This window comes from Aulonocara sp. 'chitande type north' Nkhata Bay, linkage group LG9, assembly GCF_057382095.1.
Source record: "Aulonocara sp. 'chitande type north' Nkhata Bay isolate Kocher_YH1m ecotype deep benthic linkage group LG9, A_spYH_male_GT1.1, whole genome shotgun sequence".
NCBI lineage: Eukaryota > Metazoa > Chordata > Actinopteri > Cichliformes > Cichlidae > Aulonocara > Aulonocara sp. 'chitande type north' Nkhata Bay.
In genome coordinates, this window is record NC_141352.1 from 8,631,356 (window position 1) to 8,651,199 (window position 19,844).

The 19,844-nt window shown below is 45.6% G+C and overlaps 2 protein-coding genes across 13 annotated transcripts in view; one reads left to right on the forward strand and one right to left on the reverse strand.

Moving 5' to 3' along the window:
- lg9h18orf63 (linkage group 9 C18orf63 homolog) overlaps window positions 1-17,500 on the reverse strand; it is a 19,059-nt gene extending 1,559 nt beyond the window's left edge. The window contains exons 1-14 of one of the 12 annotated variants that reach the window (XM_086305585.1): window positions 16,878-17,500; window positions 16,336-16,481; window positions 15,009-15,144; window positions 14,725-14,803; window positions 11,156-11,245; window positions 10,937-11,048; window positions 10,209-10,250; window positions 9,998-10,098; window positions 9,647-9,759; window positions 8,426-8,522; window positions 7,466-7,551; window positions 7,051-7,237; window positions 2,255-3,118; window positions 1,917-2,000 (exon numbers count right to left, since the gene is read on the reverse strand). In XM_086305585.1, the coding sequence (XP_086161711.1) occupies window positions 1,917-2,000; window positions 2,255-3,118; window positions 7,051-7,237; window positions 7,466-7,551; window positions 8,426-8,522; window positions 9,647-9,759; window positions 9,998-10,098; window positions 10,209-10,250; window positions 10,937-11,048; window positions 11,156-11,245; window positions 14,725-14,803; window positions 15,009-15,144; window positions 16,336-16,477 (2,133 nt within the window). In that variant the 5' untranslated portion in view covers window positions 16,478-16,481; window positions 16,878-17,500. Of the gene's footprint in view, window positions 1-1,904; window positions 2,001-2,254; window positions 3,119-7,050; window positions 7,238-7,465; window positions 7,552-8,425; window positions 8,523-9,646; window positions 9,760-9,988; window positions 10,099-10,208; window positions 10,251-10,936; window positions 11,049-11,155; window positions 11,246-14,724; window positions 14,804-15,008; window positions 15,145-15,772; window positions 15,930-16,335; window positions 16,553-16,877 lie in introns of those variants that run through there. The other 11 variants (XM_086305583.1, XM_086305584.1, XM_086305591.1 and 8 more) reach the window with 11 other exon arrangements.
- cyb5a (cytochrome b5 type A (microsomal)) overlaps window positions 16,955-19,844 on the forward strand; it is a 10,834-nt gene continuing 7,944 nt past the window's right edge. Inside the window, exon 1 of the mRNA XM_086305600.1 lies at window positions 16,955-17,233. Coding sequence (XP_086161726.1) covers window positions 17,099-17,233 — 135 coding nt within the window. The 5' untranslated portion in view covers window positions 16,955-17,098. The remainder of the gene's footprint in view (window positions 17,234-19,844) is intronic.

Below are 19,844 nucleotides of genomic sequence, written 5' to 3' on the forward strand. Positions count from 1 at the left end.
TTTAAAACCATTTGGCAACCACAGGGTGCGAGGAACAGCTGGGAGAGGGTCGAGTGCTGAACCTTCGTGGTGATTGCTTTGGTCACTAGCAGGTCAGTCGTTCATGATTTTGTTAAATCTTCAGTTAAACATCAGAATATATGATCAGTGATTTTCTCATGCACACGAGCTCACGTCAGACTGTTTCAGTCTTACAGAGATCTCGGAGCAGTTACTGTTTGAGCAAACGTTTATGTTTCCACATGAATAAAACCATGAGCATTCTATTGTGCTTCTACTGAGCTGGCGTGATCCTTTTTTATGCCAATGTTTGGATTTTGCTTTGTAAAGAAGTGAAGCAGAAAACAGCAAGGACTACAAACATGGAAGAAAAACCCACAAAACCTCAAAAATTGTGCGTTTCGTTCAACAACTCACTGCCTCTTCATCACCTCATCATCACACGTTCATCCCCAGAAAAGTTCAAACTCACAAAAGTTAGATGGAGGGAAGAGGGCACTGATGTGCAGCTCTGTCCTTAAGATCAACACATCTGAAACTGTGTGTGTCCCAGCAGGTCTGAACACCAATAAAACCCTCTCACTCCCCATGGAAAGACCACAGATCAGATTGATGATCTAATCTAACAGTGTGACCGTGTGCAAAGGCTGAAATATCTTCAGATACTATGAAACATTGATCACTGAAGCCTCTGGACTGGATTTTAAACTGAGTCCAGACTGAAAACAGGTTCAAATGTGTGAAAATGCCCCCGTGCTGGTGTAACGGAGCTGTTTTTGTGAACAATGTGCTGGCAGTGTGTAAATAAGAGTGAAAATGTAAGCGGCGTATTGTTCCTGAAAACTTGCAGGTTGGGGCTGTAAAACTGATGAATGTTGTTATTAATGTGCTCGGCGCCCTCCGGGCTCCCACCTCCTCCTGCCCATTCATCACTTTAACAGTCCTCGCCCTCCCGTGAAGCAGCGTTGCTGAGGAAACTGAGGCAGACAGTGCAGGATGCCGTGTTTGCTATTCATCACGCCAACGTACTTTAATACATCACAGTAATGTGCACGGTCCTCCTCAAGGATGTTTATGAGGAAGCTGAAGCTGTACATACAGTACAAGTGGAAATTCATCAGCCTCCTCTTCCTCGCCCTGCAGCTTCATAAACAGCACAGACAGAGGCTGCGAGGTCAGTTAGACGGCAAACTTTACCAGCCCAACATGCCGATGTACGGCAGACAGACCGGAGAAGCAGCTCCAGCTTTAAAACACATGGAGGGCGGTCCAAAACTGGAGCTCACACGTCTGTGGGCACATTAACCTCACAGCAGGTAAAACTAGCATTAGCACAGTTCACAGGTCCACCTATCTCACCATCCAGCTGTCAATCAGCGAAGACACGCCCCCTGACAATGCAAACTTTGAACCATAAGCTGTTATGATGGGGAAAGTAGCTAAACTAGTTAACTGGTTTGTGTTAAACAAGTAGAGGTAGGTAGACACCACCCATGTTTATGTGAGGTAAAATTTGTGTTTTTCTGAATGGAGTCTGGTAGAGAACAGCAAGTAGGTGAAATGCTAAAGCTGTTGTAAATATAGAGTCCACTCCAACCCAAACCGATTGTTGTCGTGTGTAAAATCTGCTCCGGCTTTAGTTTCTGTGCTGGTCTGATGACAGCTTTAAGACTGTGAAGTCTCCTCCACACAGCCCCAACAAATCAAACACCACTAAGAAGAAGACGCTAATTGTTTGTGCTTCACACTTCCCCAATAACAAGAAACGTTTGTATCCAGCTTGTTGTTAACTGGTCACATGTGAGGGTTTGTTCTCATGTTTCAGCTCATGTGTGCACTGGTGAGAAGGTCAGAAAAGAAGGAGAAAGTAAAAACAGAGAAATGGAAATGAGGAAACAGGAAGTTCATCTTCTGACCTGATTGGTTTTGACCATATTCTCCACGTCCACGTCTCCAACTGCGGCTCTGGATTTCTTCGTCTTTAGGTCAAAAGAAACTCTCTGAAACATCAAAGAAGCACAGCAACAGGTGCGTGAGGAAACACCTGAGAGTTCAGTGGAGGGGTGGGGCCTAAAGGTCACACATCACACAGATGTTTGTGGCTTTTTTGTTGGGATCCTCTGAAAGGCGAGAGGTTCAGTGCTGTTTGTCTGTGAGCCAATCAGCAGAATTACTCAAACTCTACTTGAAATTCATCTTCTGTAGGCTCTTTAAAAAAGTGACACCACCATGGTATTTATTCAGGAAGACTCACCTTCGTGCTGCGTTTGGAGGTTTCATTGTTTGAGGTTTCAGAGGACGTCTGTGTTTCATCTCTGCAGCCAGTGACAGCGTCACTTTCAGAGCTGACCTTCAGGGTGGTTTTGGAGCCGGTCTTGATCTCCGGCTTTGGAGGGATGATAATCCTCGGTTTAAACTTTGTTACAGGACTGAGGCTGGAGACGCGCTTGATGTTAGCCGGAGGCGGGTGAGCAGCCGCAGTGCTGCGGCTGAAGTGAGGGATGATGGGCAAAGGAAGAACTGGGGGGGGAGCAGCTGATAAAGAAGAAAGGCGAGGAGCAGTGGCGGGAATCTCCTTCCTATAGGAAGGCACCGTCACCCTCGCTGACCCTTCCACAGCTCCACCCAGCTGCTTCTGATTTTGGGGACGCAGCAGGGAAATGGTGACGCGGTGCGATGGACGCTTGAAGACTGGAACAAGTTTGGGAGAAGGGTTCAATGCCGCTTCAGACAAGGGAGTTGAGGAGGAGGAGTGGGAAGAGATGAAGGAGGAAGCAGGCTGGAAGACTGGGAGAGAAGAGCAGGAGGTGGAGGAGGAGGAGGAGCAGGAAGGTTGTGATTCTTGATCTGAGGAGTCAGAAGAGGAAAAAGCAGCATGTGAGGAGGAGATGGAGGAAGACGGAGGACAGTCTCTGCCTCCACACCCCTGACTTTGTGTCAGTCTCCCGCTGAAGCCACGTCCTTTGTCCAGAAGCTCCTGAGCTCCTTCCTGCTGGGACAGAGGGGTCCAGGCTGAAGGCTGCAGAGGCTGGGGTGGAGGAGGGGGTGGAGGAAGCTGGGTGAGGACCGGCCTGATGGAGCAGGAGGTGGTCAGGTTGATTTCCAAACCATTCAACATCTGAGGAAGAAGAGGAGACCTCAGTGAAGTGGAATAATCAAAATGTTGGACTGAGAAATGTGTTAATGTTAGAAATATCGAATTAGGTTGATAATGACAGAAATGATCCAATTACAAAAATGGTTCTTCATAGTAAGTGTTGCTGCAGATTTAACATCTTAACACCCCTGATGAAGTCACACCCAAACCTCCATCCTGTTCTCAAATATGAAATTTCAAAGTTCTCAAGCAGCAGAGATGAAGATCTCATTCTCAGTCACTCATACCAGCTTTCAATCTAACAGTCACACCCCGATGAACCAACCCGGAACCACCTGGGGATGAGATGGACGCATGTATGGTTAAATGGGTGGAGGGATGGATGGATGGTTAAATGGGTGGAGGGATGGATGGATGGTTAAATGGGTGGAGAGATGGATGGATGGTTAAATGGGTGGATGGAGGGATGGATGGATGGATGGATGGTTAAATGGATGGAGGGATGGATGGATGGTTAAATGGGTGGAGGGATGGATGGATGGTTAAATGGGTGGATGGAGGGATGGATGGATGGATGGATGGTTAAATGGGTGGATGGAGGGATGGATGGATGGATGGTTAAATGGATGGAGGGATGGATGTATGGTTAAATGGATGGAGGGATGGATGGATGGTTAAATGGGTGGAGGGATGGATGGATGGTTAAATGGGTGGAGGGATGGATGGATGGATGGGTGGATGGATGGATGGATGTATGGTTAAATGGGTGGAGGGATGGATGGATGGAGGGATGGATGGGTGGATGGATGGATGGATGTATGGTTAAATGGGTGGAGGGATGGATGGATGGAGGGATGGGTGGGTGGATGGATGGATGGATGGAGGGATGTATGGTTAAATGGGTGGATGGAGGGATGGGTGGGTGGATGGATGGATGGATGGATGGATGTATGGTTAAATGGGTGGATGGATGGGTGGGTGCTGGTCAGGAGAAACCTTTCTAAAGGTGAATAAACGATCCTTTTGAGCGTCAGTTCCAGCCTCGGCTCAGCCTACAGATGGGATCAGTGGTCTTATACATGGAAATAAGAAGCAACATAAATATTTCAGTTCACCCTGTGAGCGCTGAATCGATCGCTCGCACAGCTGCAGCCTGTGAATAAGAATCATCTGCAGGACAAAATGAGAAATAACTTTAATCCCACCTGCTTTATTGCACTTTATCCCTTCATCTATTGACTTGTGTGAAAGGAAAGAGCTGTGCAGAAAACACATTTATTCAAGCTTAAAGGCAGATATGCTACCTGTTGTACTCCTGTGCATGAAAGGTTTTTCGGGGAGGATTAAAAGATGTTGATTTTTATTTAAAGAAAGTCTTTTAAAAAGATGATGAAACACTTTCTAACTGCTTTGTTACAACAAGGCCTTGGAACGGTGGTTAACAGGTCGAGTTATCTTCTTCCTCTGCAAAGAAAATACATCATTTCTTTGTTCAGGGACACAAAGCCGAACCTTTCAATGGCTGCTGAGTGAAAGCACATTTCTTATATTATATGAGACCTCTGGACTTTTCTTTCTCCTTCTCTCTGACATCTGTATCATGAAAATTTATTCGCAGGATCCGGAGAGACGCTGTTCTCCTCCTCTTTCTCCTCAGCGCTCATAAAACTGCCTGTGGAGAGTTTACAAGGTGGGAACGCTCAGAAATCACTGCTTTGCCCACACCAACACTCACACCTGCTCGCCAGGCCATGAAAGAAAGATCTGTGAGGTATACTCTGTTTGGAACACCAGGCTGTCCGAGCTGCTTCAAGTCCTCGTGGCTCAGATTTAACAAGGAGCTGGAAACGTTCCTCAGAGCTTTTGGTCCACGCTGACTCGACAGCATCATGTTGGTGCAGATTTACCGCCCGCATCCATGAGAATGTGAATTCCTTCACACCCCGGAGCTGTGACAGGACTGAGATCTGTGGAGACCGTGTGAGGGCAGTGAACTCAGGTTCACGTTTGAGATGCTCTGAGCTCTGACACATGGAGCATTATCCTGATGGAAGAAGCATCACAAGATGGTTCACATGATGAGCAGCAACACTCAGGTTAGCTGTGGGGTTTAAATGATGCTCAGATGGTACCAAGGGTCCCAAAGTGTGCTCAAAACGTATCCCGCACACCATCAGGAGGATGAACTGCTGATAAAGGCAGGATGAGTCCATGCTTTCATGGGGTTTACACTAGAGATGGACCGATCCGATATTACGTATCGGTCCGATACTGACCTAAATTACTGGATCGGATATCGGAGAGAAATAAAAAATGTAATCCGATCCATTAAATATTACGAAAGCACCTCACAAAACTTGTGACATGGCGTAACTCAGCTCAGAACCGTAGCACGTCTGAGAAGTATGCGTCACATGATAGAGCGGCTGTGGCGTGCGAGACCTGTCGGCGGTCTGGTGGAGCATTTGGAGCCTCGCTACCAACCCTGCATTTCATCTCCGAGGAAGTTTTCCCAGAGAGAAGTGAAGCAAGTGTGTAAGTTCACCTCTGAATGTTTGTAAAGCATTCCAGCCTAAGGCTTAACAACTAATCTCTCTCCCTCTCCTGCTGCTACTTCAATCATGAAACTGATCAGCTGATCTGCTTTTCTGTGGCGAGTCCGTCTCTCTGGTTTGTTTTTGGCCCACTTTGCACCAGAAAGAGGAAACCAGCGGCTGAACAACAGCAGCACGTTTAAGCTTGATCAGCTGTTGGTAGAATTTATTTAATATTACTTTCTACTCGAGGATCTTTTTCTAGCTGACGGCTGTAACTGTGCAGGGGCGGATCTAGCAGAGTTTAGCCAGGGGGGCCGATAGGGCATTAACAGGGAAAAGGGGGCACAAAGACATACTTTTCTTTCTTATTCTCATTTAAAATGTCGAGCTTTTAATAAATAATTATCTGAATCTGATGTAAAACGAATAGAAGTCCATTACTGTATATAGTAACTGTTAAGTCTAATATACCCCAGTAAGCTATAGTACTTTTTCCATCTGTGCAGTCTGCAGTTCTGTAGAAGAAAGAGGTTGAATCTATTTAATTATTGTGGAAAAATAATTGATTTCTGTGCTTTTTTTTTACATGTGCATTAAATTAAAGTTGATCATGTTGATTAAGCATCACGAGGCGGAGGCTGGGGGTGGTTCCCTTTTTTATTTTGCTGGGAGTTTGCAACCCCATTAGTTTGGTTGCGTAATATTTCTGCTAAGTGCTCTTTAAACTAGCAGAATAGGGAGGATGGTGCAGGTTTAAGTTTATTAGATTGATCAGTATTATTATAAATATTTTGGGAGCAGTGTATTTTACATACAGGTTTAACAGAATAGCAGCAAGATATTAAAAAAACAGTTTTATTGGTTAAAAACACTATATCGGATTCATATCGGTATCGGCAGATATCCAAATGTATGATATCGGTATCGGACATAAAAAAGTGGCATCGTGCCATCTCTACATCTGGATTTCTCCAGATACTCTCCTGTATACTTTGGTTGTAATGACTAGTTACTTGAGTTACTGCTGCCATTCTAATGTGACCTCTGATTTCTCCCAGAGAACCAGAGCTCACTGGATAGTTCCTCATTTTCATACCATCCTCGGTAAACCCCAGACATGGTTCACAGGAAAATCCCAGCAACCACGCCATGCTCATGGTTGGTTTGTGCTACAGCCAGTGCCTACATGCACTGAGTTGTGATATTTCCACTGAAAAGCAGGTGACCAGATGTAGCTTACAAATGTTATTACTGACGTCAGTTTGGATGCAGCAGGGCCAGAAAGTGCTGCACCTACAAGCTGAACAGCTCACGGCTGACCGCCACACGACAGAGCCACGAAGCGTTTGCAGCACAGTGAGATTATCCTCGTAACACACATCTATACACAGTGTGTGTGTGTGTGTGTGTGTGTACCTGTAAAGATCCAGCGCTGCTCAGCCGGACTGCACGGTAACAGGGCTGTCTGCTCAGATGTGCAGGGAAGCCACACACAGTCTTCAGTGTGTGCCTGACGTCAGACAGGAAGCCGCCCAGCGCCCCCTGCAGGTCGACCCGAGGACAACGCTGCACCGGCTGCAGGCGGATGCAGCTCAGAGGGTAGCTGCTCAGGACAGAGGTGAAAACTTTATCAGATTTGAGATTTTCCTTCTCACTGCAGAGCAGCGATGGTTCATGCTGCTGCTCTGTCCTTGTTGGTAGTAAAACACGAGGCTCATCTTTACTCCTGCATGTAACTCTGAGTATATCGTACTGTTCATCTCTACCTGCCATCTGACAAACACTGTAACAACACTGATTTAAATGTGGTTTAATGCGGCTCTGAGGATACCTGAAGAGTATCTCTCCCAGCAGCCTGAAGTAGACGCTGCAGTACAGCACCTCATCCTCTGCCAGCTCAGGCAGTCTGTAGCCATACTGGAAAACACAGAAACAGATCAAACTTCGTGTCTGCTCCTCAGCATCAGACATGAAGCTCCTGCAGTTTATTCAAACTGTGATATATCCCATCGTACTGATACTGTTGCTCAGAGCTGGTCAAGGAACAAAAACCTGCATTTGCATTTAGACTGGGACGCTTGCAGTGTCGTAGTAAAGCTGATTTAGTTGGGTTTTTAACTTTATTTAAAAAGCAGTAGGTAATTTGCATCTCCTGATGGAACTGTGATGGCTCAAACACTGCTGAGAAACATCATCAAAAAGAACTTGGAGCCACCTTTATGAACCCTGTAAATATTCCCAGTATGAAGTTAAAGGTTGGAGAGCTCATACTCAGACTGTGGACTGTAATTAACAGTCTCAGACTCACTGCAGAAAACCCGCAAAAACTGGAACTGTGCTGTTTTTCAGGGTGGAGCAAAGGAGCACATGCAGAGGGTTGGTGTGATGAAGAGGATGTGCGGGGTAAGGTGGACATAAATATCTGTCATTTAATGCTTTATCTACTTTGGTTTAGTAAGCCAGACCATTTATAATGTGCTCGTCTGCAACACAATAATTTATTCAGAAGTCCCAAATTTCTTTGGAGCGTGTTCTGGTCCAAGCAGGTCTTTATGTGAGCAGAACTCTGACTCCAGCAGAGCGGTCTGTGCACCTTTCAGCACTACTGTCATTCCCCTCCGTGTTTCTAAAGCTTTTCTGCTTCCTGCCTCAGAGTAACCTCACATTCAGTCTGAGTCACGTTGCCATGCCAGCCTCATGTGCTCCACAGGAGATCTGTCCACTCAGCTCCTTGGTTTAAGAAGAGGCTGAGACCGTGTGTGTGTGTGTGTGTGTGTGTGTGTGTGTGTACCATGCGGTTCCAGTGCTTCTGCAGGTCTCTGTAGCTCCTGAACGGTCCATGCTTGGGCAGCTGGCGGCTGATGAAGATGACCTGACCTTTCTTCATGCTAGCACAGAGACACAAACCAGCCTGTCAATGAACACTGCAGCCGTCAGAGCCCAGCTGTGATCACACAGAGCTGCAGCTCCACCTGCTGCTCACAGCCAGGATAACACCCACTAACGTTACAGCACCCACAGGTGAAGAGAACGACCGTGACACTAACAGCACACACTGATCTGCTGACTACAGTCAGGTAATCACGGCCTTTAAAATGACGCCCACGTTACATCTGAGTGTGATTAGAAAGTAAAAGCCGTGAGCACGACACCTCAGCGTTGCTGTGTGACCACACACCCACCCTACACCTGCTGCACATACACACTCTCACATTTCGCTCCATGTAAGTGAAGCTGCGTCTCACTGTGAGCTCATCTGTACCTCGGGACAATCACAACCTAACGTGGCTGCGAGCCGGCAGCTCACAGGTTTGCTGTTTGTTAAACAAGCTGATAAAGATCTGTTTTTTCTGTTCACACCCTCAGCTTCTCCTGCCAGAGCCCAGAGGTGGTCCATCCTCCGACAGCTCAGCTGTTCGGGCAGAATGAGGGCGCGGCATTCATCAGCTGGTTCTAAAGTTGTGGCAATCTCTGAGAGACCAATCAGAGGCCATCTCACGTGGCGCCTACGGTAAACAGAAACTGCTGTAACCTGCTGTGCAGGCAGAAGAAGCTGCTGCAAAGATAAACGATCGTACGGCGTCAGTCAGACCAGCTGTGAACGTCCCTCAGTCTGAGAGCTTCTGCTGCCAGGAGAAGCTGACACTAACGTCACCAAGACAGCTCTAAAGGCCTCCAGAACCAGCGATCTGCAAACAGGCGGCGAGACTGTCGGTTGGACGGTGTGAAAGCATCTCATTAGCTGATGGAGGCGAGGAGGTACGAGCTGAGGACGTGGAGACGCTCACCAGCGTGACGACCTCTCTGACGACATGAAGGATGTCTTCACAAATGTTCCCTTACCCTCTGGTTTGACCCAAAAACGATGATATAAAAGTCTGTGCACGGTTCTGTGATACTATCTTTGAAGAGCAGGAGTTTAATGAGGTCACATTTCATCCAAATCTTTACAGTGATGAGCAGCGGCTGTTCGGTGCTGCCTGAGTTTGTCCAGCAGGTGGCGTCATCGTACCTGGGCAGGACGTGACACCACACGGCTCCTGCGGTGGAGGCCAGGTCGACGACGAAGTCAGGGTCACTGCATAACCTCTGGAGCACCAGCGGGGGCAGGTCGAAGTCCCCCAGCTGAAACACAAACATCCTGCTTCAGTCTCATTTTTCCTCCTTAACAGCACTTCTGTGAAGGAAGACTTGACCTGAGCATTTTATTCTTCTTTAATAAACTTTAACTCAAACTAAGTTGAAGTGTGAGTTTAAATCGCAGCAGTGAGGGTCAAGTTAAAATGTTCAGTGGTTTTTATAAAAGCCACAGAGGCAGCAAACCTCGGTCTGTTCAGCTCGCCATGTTACTCACGACATTTACATAAAGGTGTTCTTGTTGTCTTACGGTGGTCAGGGGCAGTCGGACAGCGCTGGCCTCAATGCTGAAACACATGTGGGCCTCAGTGACACTCAGCTCCACGCCTAACACACACACACACACACACACACACACACACACACACACACACACAGTAATGTTTAATGTGTCACTGTGTGCAGGTCACTGGGAGGAGGTAAAGGGTGAAACTTACTGACAGCGTTGAGCCTCCCGCTCTCAGTCAGGAAGTCTTTTCCTGGAAACAAACAGAGAGGACAGAGCTCGTCACTGCACGGACTCTCATGTGTGCGAGCTGCAGTTTGACAGGAAACAAAAGGATCACACTTTGCTCGCCTCTATCACAATAACACATGGCAGATATTTGATGAGTTGAACCACAGCAGTACGGTTCAGTCTCAGGTGGTGATGAGCAAAGACTAACACGTGTTATTCAGCAGCTGTTACAACATGCTGCTTTTGCTTCAGTCAGATCTGTGCGCTCCATCATTTCTCTCTGACTTCAAACTCTTTGTTTTATTCAGACTCGTGGAAGGTGAACGTTTGTGTCACTTCAGCCTTGGGCTGCAAACGTGCTGAGTGACAGCAGCGAATACATTGAGGCCAGGTTGTACAAATAACGGCTCGTTTTCCCGGCTCTGCAGGAGACCTGGGCCTGTTTGCATTGGGAGGTGTCAACACCGATAATCACGTCAAGATTATCTCGCTGTCATGACGAGTGATAAGTGAACACTGTGACTGAAATGGATCAAATCAGAAGGTGCCATAACCAGAACTACACCATGTTGGTGCAACCTGGAAAATGAACCTGATGTGGGACAGTTCATTCTCTCAAAGCCCCATTAGAGATGCAACCTTATCAAACGAGACTGCACTCGCCCAAATTAAACAAGAACAAATCAAGTTGTTCCACACGTGTCGCACCTGAGACGAGGAAGAGACCGACTTTGTTCCAGCTGGGGGACAGTCTGCTGATTAGAGAGTAGGACAGGCAACGCTGGAGGTCCCCTGGAAGCACAGACTGAGGAGAGCCCAGCTACACACACACAGATTACATTTTCATCAAGTACAACAGAGAAAGAACAGCAGGAATAAACATGAACAGTGTCAGTTATGGGACTTCACCCAGGTCTCCAGTCCCACCTGCAGACGGTGTCTGTGTCCAAACACCTGGAGGATGCCGTTCTGTAAGAACGAGGTCTGCAGGAACAGGACAGTGAGGGTGAGGTGGTGCTAGAAAAAAACAGTTTGTCAGTAAAAAAGAAGCCTGGAAGTAACAGAAGTCCCCCGAGGAGGCGGGCTTATGGCAGACTTCTGTAAACCAGCCAGTTCCTCCCTTTGGGTGGGATTTCTGCCCTGGGAGTAGGAGCGATGGGAAGGTGGTGTGTGAGATGGAGAGGTGGGCGTGTGTGTACTGAGACGTTCCAGCCCTCACCTACGGCCATGAGGTCATGACTGCAGGTGTGACGCAGGGATGCAGAGCAGCTCCACTCCAGAGCTGAACTGCTGCTTCTTCAGCTGTTACTGGTCCCAAAGGAGCTGCAGCTCATATTAAAGACCTTTGTAGTGTCCAGCAGGGGGCGACTCCTCTGCTCAAACTGTTTTCTGATGAGTTTATGGTCTCTGTCTACAGTCAGATTTTACTCAGTACGGCACAGGGAGCTTAATTTGATCAGTAAAATCAGTGACAGAGCAGGGTTACGTTGCTCAGCGACAGTTCAAGTCCTCAGCTTGAGACGTTCAGACCTGAGTTCACAAACTAGCCTGTGTTGTTTTATTGGGGTATTTTCATGCAGGTTATGGACAGAATAACACAAATACAAGCTCCGCCCTGAAATATGAATCTCCTGCACGTCTTAATGAAAATATTCATACAAAACATTTTTCATGACTTCATTGAATATATTCAAGTTACTGAATTAAATAAATCAGCTGATTCTGGTTGGACGTTTTTTCACATTTGACTGATTTCATGTCCTTGGGATTTATTTCCCTGCGTACCGGCCCCCACCGTCAGCCAATCAGAACATGAGTTGTCTGAAAAGGGTGGGTAGCCTTAGAGGAGCTGCACCAAAGCCCCTCTTTTAGATAAAGAAGGATTATTTCTGACCTTTGATTCATGCAAAGCCACTCTAGTCAAGTCCAGAATTAAAACATGGAGTAGAGCAGCTCGACTTTAACAGAAACCGAGTTAAAGTGTCATTACTGTTTATTATTTATGATCTACAGTCAGTGAAGCAAGGAGAGCAGAGCGTGAGGCAAGTGTTTATCTTAGCCTGGAACAATCTACGGGTCTGTGTGTCTCAGTGAGGACCGCGCTGAGCTGCTGACTGTGGACAGCTCCCACTGTCACAGTGGGACAGAGCTTTAGGGGCCTGAGTGAGGGTCTCAGGCCTCCGGTTACAACCAGGGTCTGCACGAGCGTCCTCACAAAGACAGCACTTTACCGCTCTGTGTGTGTGTGTGTGTGTGTGTGTGTGTGTGTGTGTGTGTGTGTGTGTGTGTGCAGCCATACCAGGAATGTCTGGAATTCAGAACAACTATTTAGGTTGCGTGTCACTGCCTGGGAGGTGTCGGCACGCAATCGTGTATATGAGCCACGCACAGAGTGAAAAAGCAAAGAAGGAGACGAGCAGCTGTAACAGTGCTGTCTGTCAGGCATCAGCGTTTCAATCTAATAGATGTGCACGTTCCAACCACAACACTGAGTTTCTCCTGTTTTCTGCTTTTACCATCCACCAGGTCAACAGCGACCCGTCGCTGCTTTTGCAACATGTTTCACATCAGAGGTCTTCTGTTAAAAGCTGCGGGTGTGAAATGTTGCACAGGAAACAGCAACAAGTAAACTGTGTGTCACAGCGTCGAGCAGACCTGTGTGCTACAGGAAACTCTGCTAATAATCACGCACAAGGTAAGAATACGACGTCCAATCGTTAACGGTGAGTGGACGAGATAAGGGCACATCGCGCAGTCTTTGGCAGGCTGAAGACCGGCTGACGTCATGTGCACTCACGTGCACGTGGGGAAGCTGAGGCTGCAGAGCATCTCTGACAGCTCGGCTCTGGTGTCACTTTTCCTCGATTGTGTCATTTTGTTAAAGAAAACAGGGCTGATTGGCTGAAGCTGAGCAGCTGTTATCTGTCAGTCACATCTCCTGATTGGCTGCTGCTCTGAGAAACACTCATCACTGCGAGCAGGAGGGACAAATCACATCTGTCAGGACTGATTACTATCTGCTCTGAGAGTGAGTGCCTTTGTTGTGTGTGTGTGTGTGTGTGTGTGTGTGTGTGTGTGTGTGTGTGTGTGTGTGTGTGTGTGTGTGTAAAGGCCTGTAGCGTGTGTGCGGGCTAAGGTGGCGTGCAGAGCCTGATATGTGCGTGCGGCGTTGAAGCAGCTAACAGAGTCGACTCGTGCAGTCTGTCGAGTTTACGGAGTCAAAATCTATAAAACAGTCAGAAACCTGAAGCTCCCGAAGCTACACCCGCACAAAAACATCACGCACACGCCAAAGGAAACAAAACAACCACTGCTGCTTTTAAAAGAGCTGAGAAACAGCTTCTGCTACATCAAGTCAAACTTCAATCTAACCAGCAAAGACATCGTAGCACCGCAGCTGACCAGAGGAGCGGCTGAAGCTTCACACATAGAAACGACATCAGGAGCTCTGACATAAAAGCAGGAAGTCCCTTTCTTGACCCTGAGCCCCTCCCAACAGGCCAAACTCCTCACAGTCATTTTAATGCTGAGCCCAGAGGCTCATATCTGCGATCTGTTTTGGTCCAAAACCCACAGCTCGTGGTCACAGGTGCCCGTGGAACAGCAGGTATACCCACAGATATGCTTTCACACTCAGCTCTGCATCACTGCATCAATCCCTCTCCCCCTCCACCCTTTCCAGCTGAGAAAAGGGTGGAGTTACAGTTACACCAGTGCGAGCTGGTGGTCGAGCCTCGATGAAGCCACAGAACCACATCATAAGGAAAAAGCAGAGACATTGATCCTGAGCCCATCGAACCCTCCACCAAGAAATTCATCCAGAAATAAGATCAGTTCAACCCTGGAGGGGTCCAAACACCAATAACCAGTCTGCCTTGTGAAGCAAAGTCTGCGGTTGTAGACGGACTGGACAGCGTCCACCAGGGGACACCTGACCTTCTTACCACTTGTCAGCCAGCCAACCCAACGCTGTCGTTCTGTCATCCTGGCTCGAGCTGAACTAACTGAGTTTTACAGAGAAGCAAAAGCACACATGAAGGAAAGCAGTGTGTTTACTCTATAAACCCAGTCTATCGTCTTTTCAGTGCTTTGGGGCTCAAATTTTAACTGAAATTAAAACCTGTTTAACTCTCTCACTCAACACCATCAGGAGTGCCGGCTTCCTCTTTAACACGGGGAATGCAGTAGCCAGGATTTACCAATCAGCCGCAGTCCACCTTAAATGAGCTCAGGCTCAGAGAAAGCACAAGCTACTGTGGATCATTGTAGTGTTTTTAACTTCAAATAAGTGAAATTTATTTTATAACTTTTCAGCTAATTACACTATGCAACATTTTCTTAATAATGGCATTTGTGCACTTTCATAAGGGAAACGACAGCAATAAGTGTCTCAGTGTTAGTTTGATATGGCAAACTGACATCAGGGTTTAAAGGTGGATGCTTAAAAGTGTAGGAGTGCGTGTGCATGTGTGTGTGTGCGTGTGTGTGTTCCTTACAGCTATGACCACTGTGATATCAGCAAAGGAGTCCAGAGCAGGAGCAGCGAGAAGATCAGAGAACAGCAGAACCAGCTCCCTGTGAGAACACACATTCAATGTTATTTACACGTGTGCATCATTTAAGGTTCTACTGGCTCATCAGTGCCTGAACACCTGCGTCACACTTGTCCTCCCTCATCAGATGTGCATAAATGAACCTTTCACATGTTTAAATTAACTTTCAGCTCTGGTTGTCTGCTGTGGTGTGACACTAACGGTGGCCTGTCCTCTGCACCGTTCACCTGCAGGTCCTGATCTGTTTGCTCCTCAGCTCCTCGCCCTCATCCTGCAGAGTCAGGGTGACGCAGACCAGCTGCTTTGGGTCAGGAAGACTGAGGAAATACAGGGACTGGTGGCTGCTGCTCATCCTGCACACTGCTGACACAGGGAAATGACCAGGGTTAGCATCAAAGGGTCATAACATGAGTTCAAAGAGCTTCTGTGAGGTTCATAAGACACAACCAGACAAAATATACTTTAGATAAGCCGACAGTAACTGATTCTCACTCCAAATATGACCAAACAGACACGTTTTAGGTTTTGAAATGACAGTTCTGTCAACGTAATGATCTATTAAGTCCTTTAATTTATATTTACTTGTCAAAAGTTCCTACACAGAAGAAAAATGCTCAGATAGAAAATTTTATAATCTCCAAAAAACTGTTGGATAAAAAAATTGAAGGTAATAGAAGAGGATATAATTATAATTTAAATAAATAATAATAAATAATAGCTTAATGTTGATCCATATTTATAGTTTGAGCTTGAATTACTTAAAATCACCCTTATAACCACTTAAAAACTCACTGCAAACACAATAATCCTTTTTAAACATTAAGCTGAAGTTTTAAATCAGTCTCTGTCACATTTTTGTGCCTCTGACCTGAAAACTATAAAAGCTAATGCTATCGATAGGCTAGTAGCAGCTAACGCTAAGTTAGAGCTGCGCTTTTTTTTAAAGAATTGTTTTAATTTTAAATTTAAAGTTAATATCTCAGTCACTAACCTTGTTCTAATGCTTACACTACACCAAAATGAAACTTATCTTCTGTTGGAAATAGTTTTGTTAGAAAGAAGCATTTCAAAAAGCGTAAATACAAGATATAAGGTTAGCAAAACTCTCTTTAACAGTAGTCAAAGATGGGTGAGGGAAGAAGAGGAACTCTCACTCTCCTTCGTTTAGTGAAATAAATCTTTTCTATTGAAGACGGGGTGCCGTTTATATGTGTATGTTTACAAGCTGCATATTAATAACTATTTAATAAAATGCATGTTAACGACTCCTTAACAGAACAAGTGGAGCATGATGCCTGATTAATGTTTAGTCTGATTTAACTTTTTTTTTTTACTGCATAGTGATGAGTTGTATTAATAGAAGAACTTTGAGTTCGGGTTCGCGTGTTTTCCCGCCGTAGAGCCGCTCCAGTATCAGTCTAAATTTTCTACTCTGAATGCCAACTTATGACATAACATTAACCAAGTTATGCAGGTCAAATGGGATTTGCGACTACAACCGGATGTCCGGCTGCCCGCTGAAACGCTCAGATTAGGGAAAAAAAATCTCAGTACGTGGGCTACGTGAGAAGACCCGAACCGTTGCGTGAGAAGTGAGTTTCCTTGACAGCCGATGAACTCCGGCGAACTTTACCCTCGTCCTCGCCCATAGTCTCACTGATGATTGGCACGGGAAGAGCCAATCACAGACGACCATTATCCTGGAGGAGGGAAGGAAAAGCCAATAGCATATTAGGAGAGCGGTGGGGAGGGCGGTCTCCGCCAGTGTGTCAGGAACTTTGAGACACCATCATAAAGCAACCAGTAATAACTACGAGCACAACGGAAATTACAAAGCAGTATTTCATAATAAAAGCACAATGCAGCATAATAATGATAATAATAACGACATAAATAAATAAAACGCATAGGTTTAGTACACCAGCATATTTGCAATGAAATATATAAGCTATAGATATCAGGGCACTTATTTGAGGAATCATTTGAAGCATTATGTTACTTAACTTTAATGTTATTTTGTAAAGGTTATGAAAATAAAATACTTCAACTTTTTGCTGATAACTGCCATTCTTTCTGAAGAAGTCCGTTTCACTAACCGGAGAAGGCTTTTATTTTGGAGGCAGCAGCAGGAGGCGACACTGAGCTCAGGTGAATTCAGCAGCTGGGGTTTGCTCAACGCTGGAAGTTAGCGTGGACTCTCTCTGGGGTAAATGTCGGTGTGTTTTTGTGGACTCACTGTCTTGACACCCTCGCTGCGATTATATAACCTCGGACAGGCTGCTCAGCCCTCAGAACTCGCTCGCACAGCGTCGCACAGATGGGTGAAGAGAAGAAAAGCTCCGAGGCAGTGAAATACTACAGACTGGCAGAGATAGAGAAGCAGAACTCCTTCAAATCGACGTGGATCATCATCCACAACAAAGTCTACGATGTGACCAAGTTTCTGGAGGAGGTGAGCTCGGTGTCTGGGTGGTGAGGGTGGTGGGAGTGCGGCGGTATTATGTGTGTGTGGAAATCAGCCAAAACAGGAAATGAGGAAACTAGACACCCTGAACTGAGAGGGAGAAAAATCCAACCAAACCGCTTTTGGATGCATCCTTAGCAGCTTGTAGTTTCACAGTACAGACTGGAGCCTTCTCAGAATCGCAGGGGTCCCAGGAAGGGCCCCAGAGGAACCCGGCCAACTTAAACAATAAGTCAAAGGTCAGATGGGAAGTATCCGAATCAGGGCAGGTGTCTCCGCTACAACGGAGACCGGATTTGTTTGGGTTTTGTGGTCTATGGAAGCCCAGAAATACCAAAAGACTCTGGACATAGATGGATAGGATTATTGATTAGAAACTGGATGTCTGTGTTCAGTGGGACTGTCAGGCTGAACGAGTCAATCCTGGATTTTTCATTTTTAAACTGATCGTGTTTTATTGGGAAATTGTCAAAAATGTAATTGATCTTCAACAGTTTCAATTTCTGATCAAAAACGATTTAGTGACAATAAATGATGGTATTGATCTTTGCATTGATTAAAAGCCTTTAAACTGGCCAGACACCAGCTTCACTGACCAATGCCTGTCTGTACCTAATGTTTGCTGATGTTGGGACATTTAGTGATGATTTCTTTGTTTCACTGGAACAAAAATGGGAATAAAACAACAAAAACATATTTCATAATAATAAAAAGTATAATAAAATAATGTATGTAAAATTTTAATTAAAACATTTTGGCAGATTTACATTTTTAAACATTAAACTATAAACCTGAAAGGACTTTTTTTTCCAGTTGATCAATATATGGCTCAGGGGTTTGGGAAGCATATCTGTAACCGGAAGGTTGCCGGTTCGATACCTGGGCTCTCTGTCCTGGTCGTTGTGTCCTTGGGCAAGACACTTTACCCTACCACCTACTGGTGTTGGCCAGAGGGGCCGATGGTGCGATATGGCAGCCTGGCTTCTGTCAGTCTGCCCCAGGGCAGCTGTGGCTACAACTGTAGCTGCCTCCACCAGTGTGTGAATGTGAGAGTGAATGAATAGTGGCATTGTAAAGCACTTTATAAATCCAATCCATTATTATTATTATTAGAATTTTCTGTTCCGATTGTTGAGCTGACTGATTTTGATTAAGTTAAGGTGAAGTTACTCTGGGTACCTGCAACATTTAAATAAAAGTTTTAGACCAGTTTAGTAGTGTTAGAGAGATGACCCTGTATGCAGCACATGGCAACAGTGGGAAGGAAGAACTTCCTTTTAACAGGAAGAAACTTCCAACCAGGCTCAGGCAGGTTTGGCCTCTTTGAACATATGAATGAATAAATGCGTCCGACTGCCTCTGATTGGTCTAGAAAAGGTGTGATGGTTGATATAATGAAGTGGTACCTGGCCGTCTGTGTGCAGGTTTATTGCAGGTTTAACGTGCTGCTCTGAAGCACAGAGCGATCTAAGGCCGTAAACATGGATCGTTTCAGTTTGCATGCAGCAAATGTGACTGCTGCACACAAAGCGTCAGCCCCACGACCCTTCACCTTAGGGCTGAACGATATATTGCATTTGCGATAATATCGCGACATGATCAAGTGCAATTTTCTAACCGCAAAGGCTGCGATTATACTGCGATTATATTATACAATTCATGGGCTGCATCCTCCTGAGGCCGCATTTGTAGACCGATTACGTCACAGCGACGCGCCGAAGGCTGTTCAAATTACTACCATATCCCAGAATTCATAGCGCGGCCCAGCCAAACTCCAGTTTCCAGCAATGGCGGCCGCTACTAAGTTTTAAAATTACTCATACTAATCTTTCTGGGTCACAAAATAAACTTTTAACATATTTTCAGGCGAGAAAGTAGTTGTGTAAACATCAAATATCTGCTCGGTTTATCAAGATATCCCATATTTGCAAAAGTGCTTCGACGTTTTCAGAGGCGTCTGCTACCCACCAGCTCGACAGCTAGCCGGGAGCTCGAGGGTTACTGATGCGGCCGAGAACGGCACAACTCCCGGCACATCATTTTCAGATCACCGCGGAGTTTCGCTGCTCGGGTTAAACGTAATATATAAGTCACTTAGACAACCTAAAAATTTTATTGTTGGGCTTTTTTCAGTGTTTTGTTTGTTCGTGAGTAAATCGGTTTGGCTGAGATTAAAGTTATTAGATTAGATAAAATAAAACTTTATTAATCCCCCGGGTGGGTTCCTCCTTGGTTTTCACACAGCTGACTAAACGTCAAACAGAAAACTTATTAAACAGAAGTATGAGACAGTCGAGAATTTACGCCAGTGTCTGGTTATATTTTAGATAGCAAGAAGCAGACGGCCGAGTTTATTAAACTCCACCGAGACAGCGGTGACGCTAATCAGAACTAGACCGTCCAATTTCACGCCTTTAAAATTTAAAGGCGTGTTTGTGTGTGTGTTTATACAATTGCTATTATGTTTGCACTTTATGTGTAATGTTACTGACTGCAGAGATCAGTAAGATGTGTGTATTTTTTATTTATTAGTTTTATTTATTTAATATTATTTTTTAATTGAATGACTGTCTAGTAGTTCACAGATGTCGAAAAACTG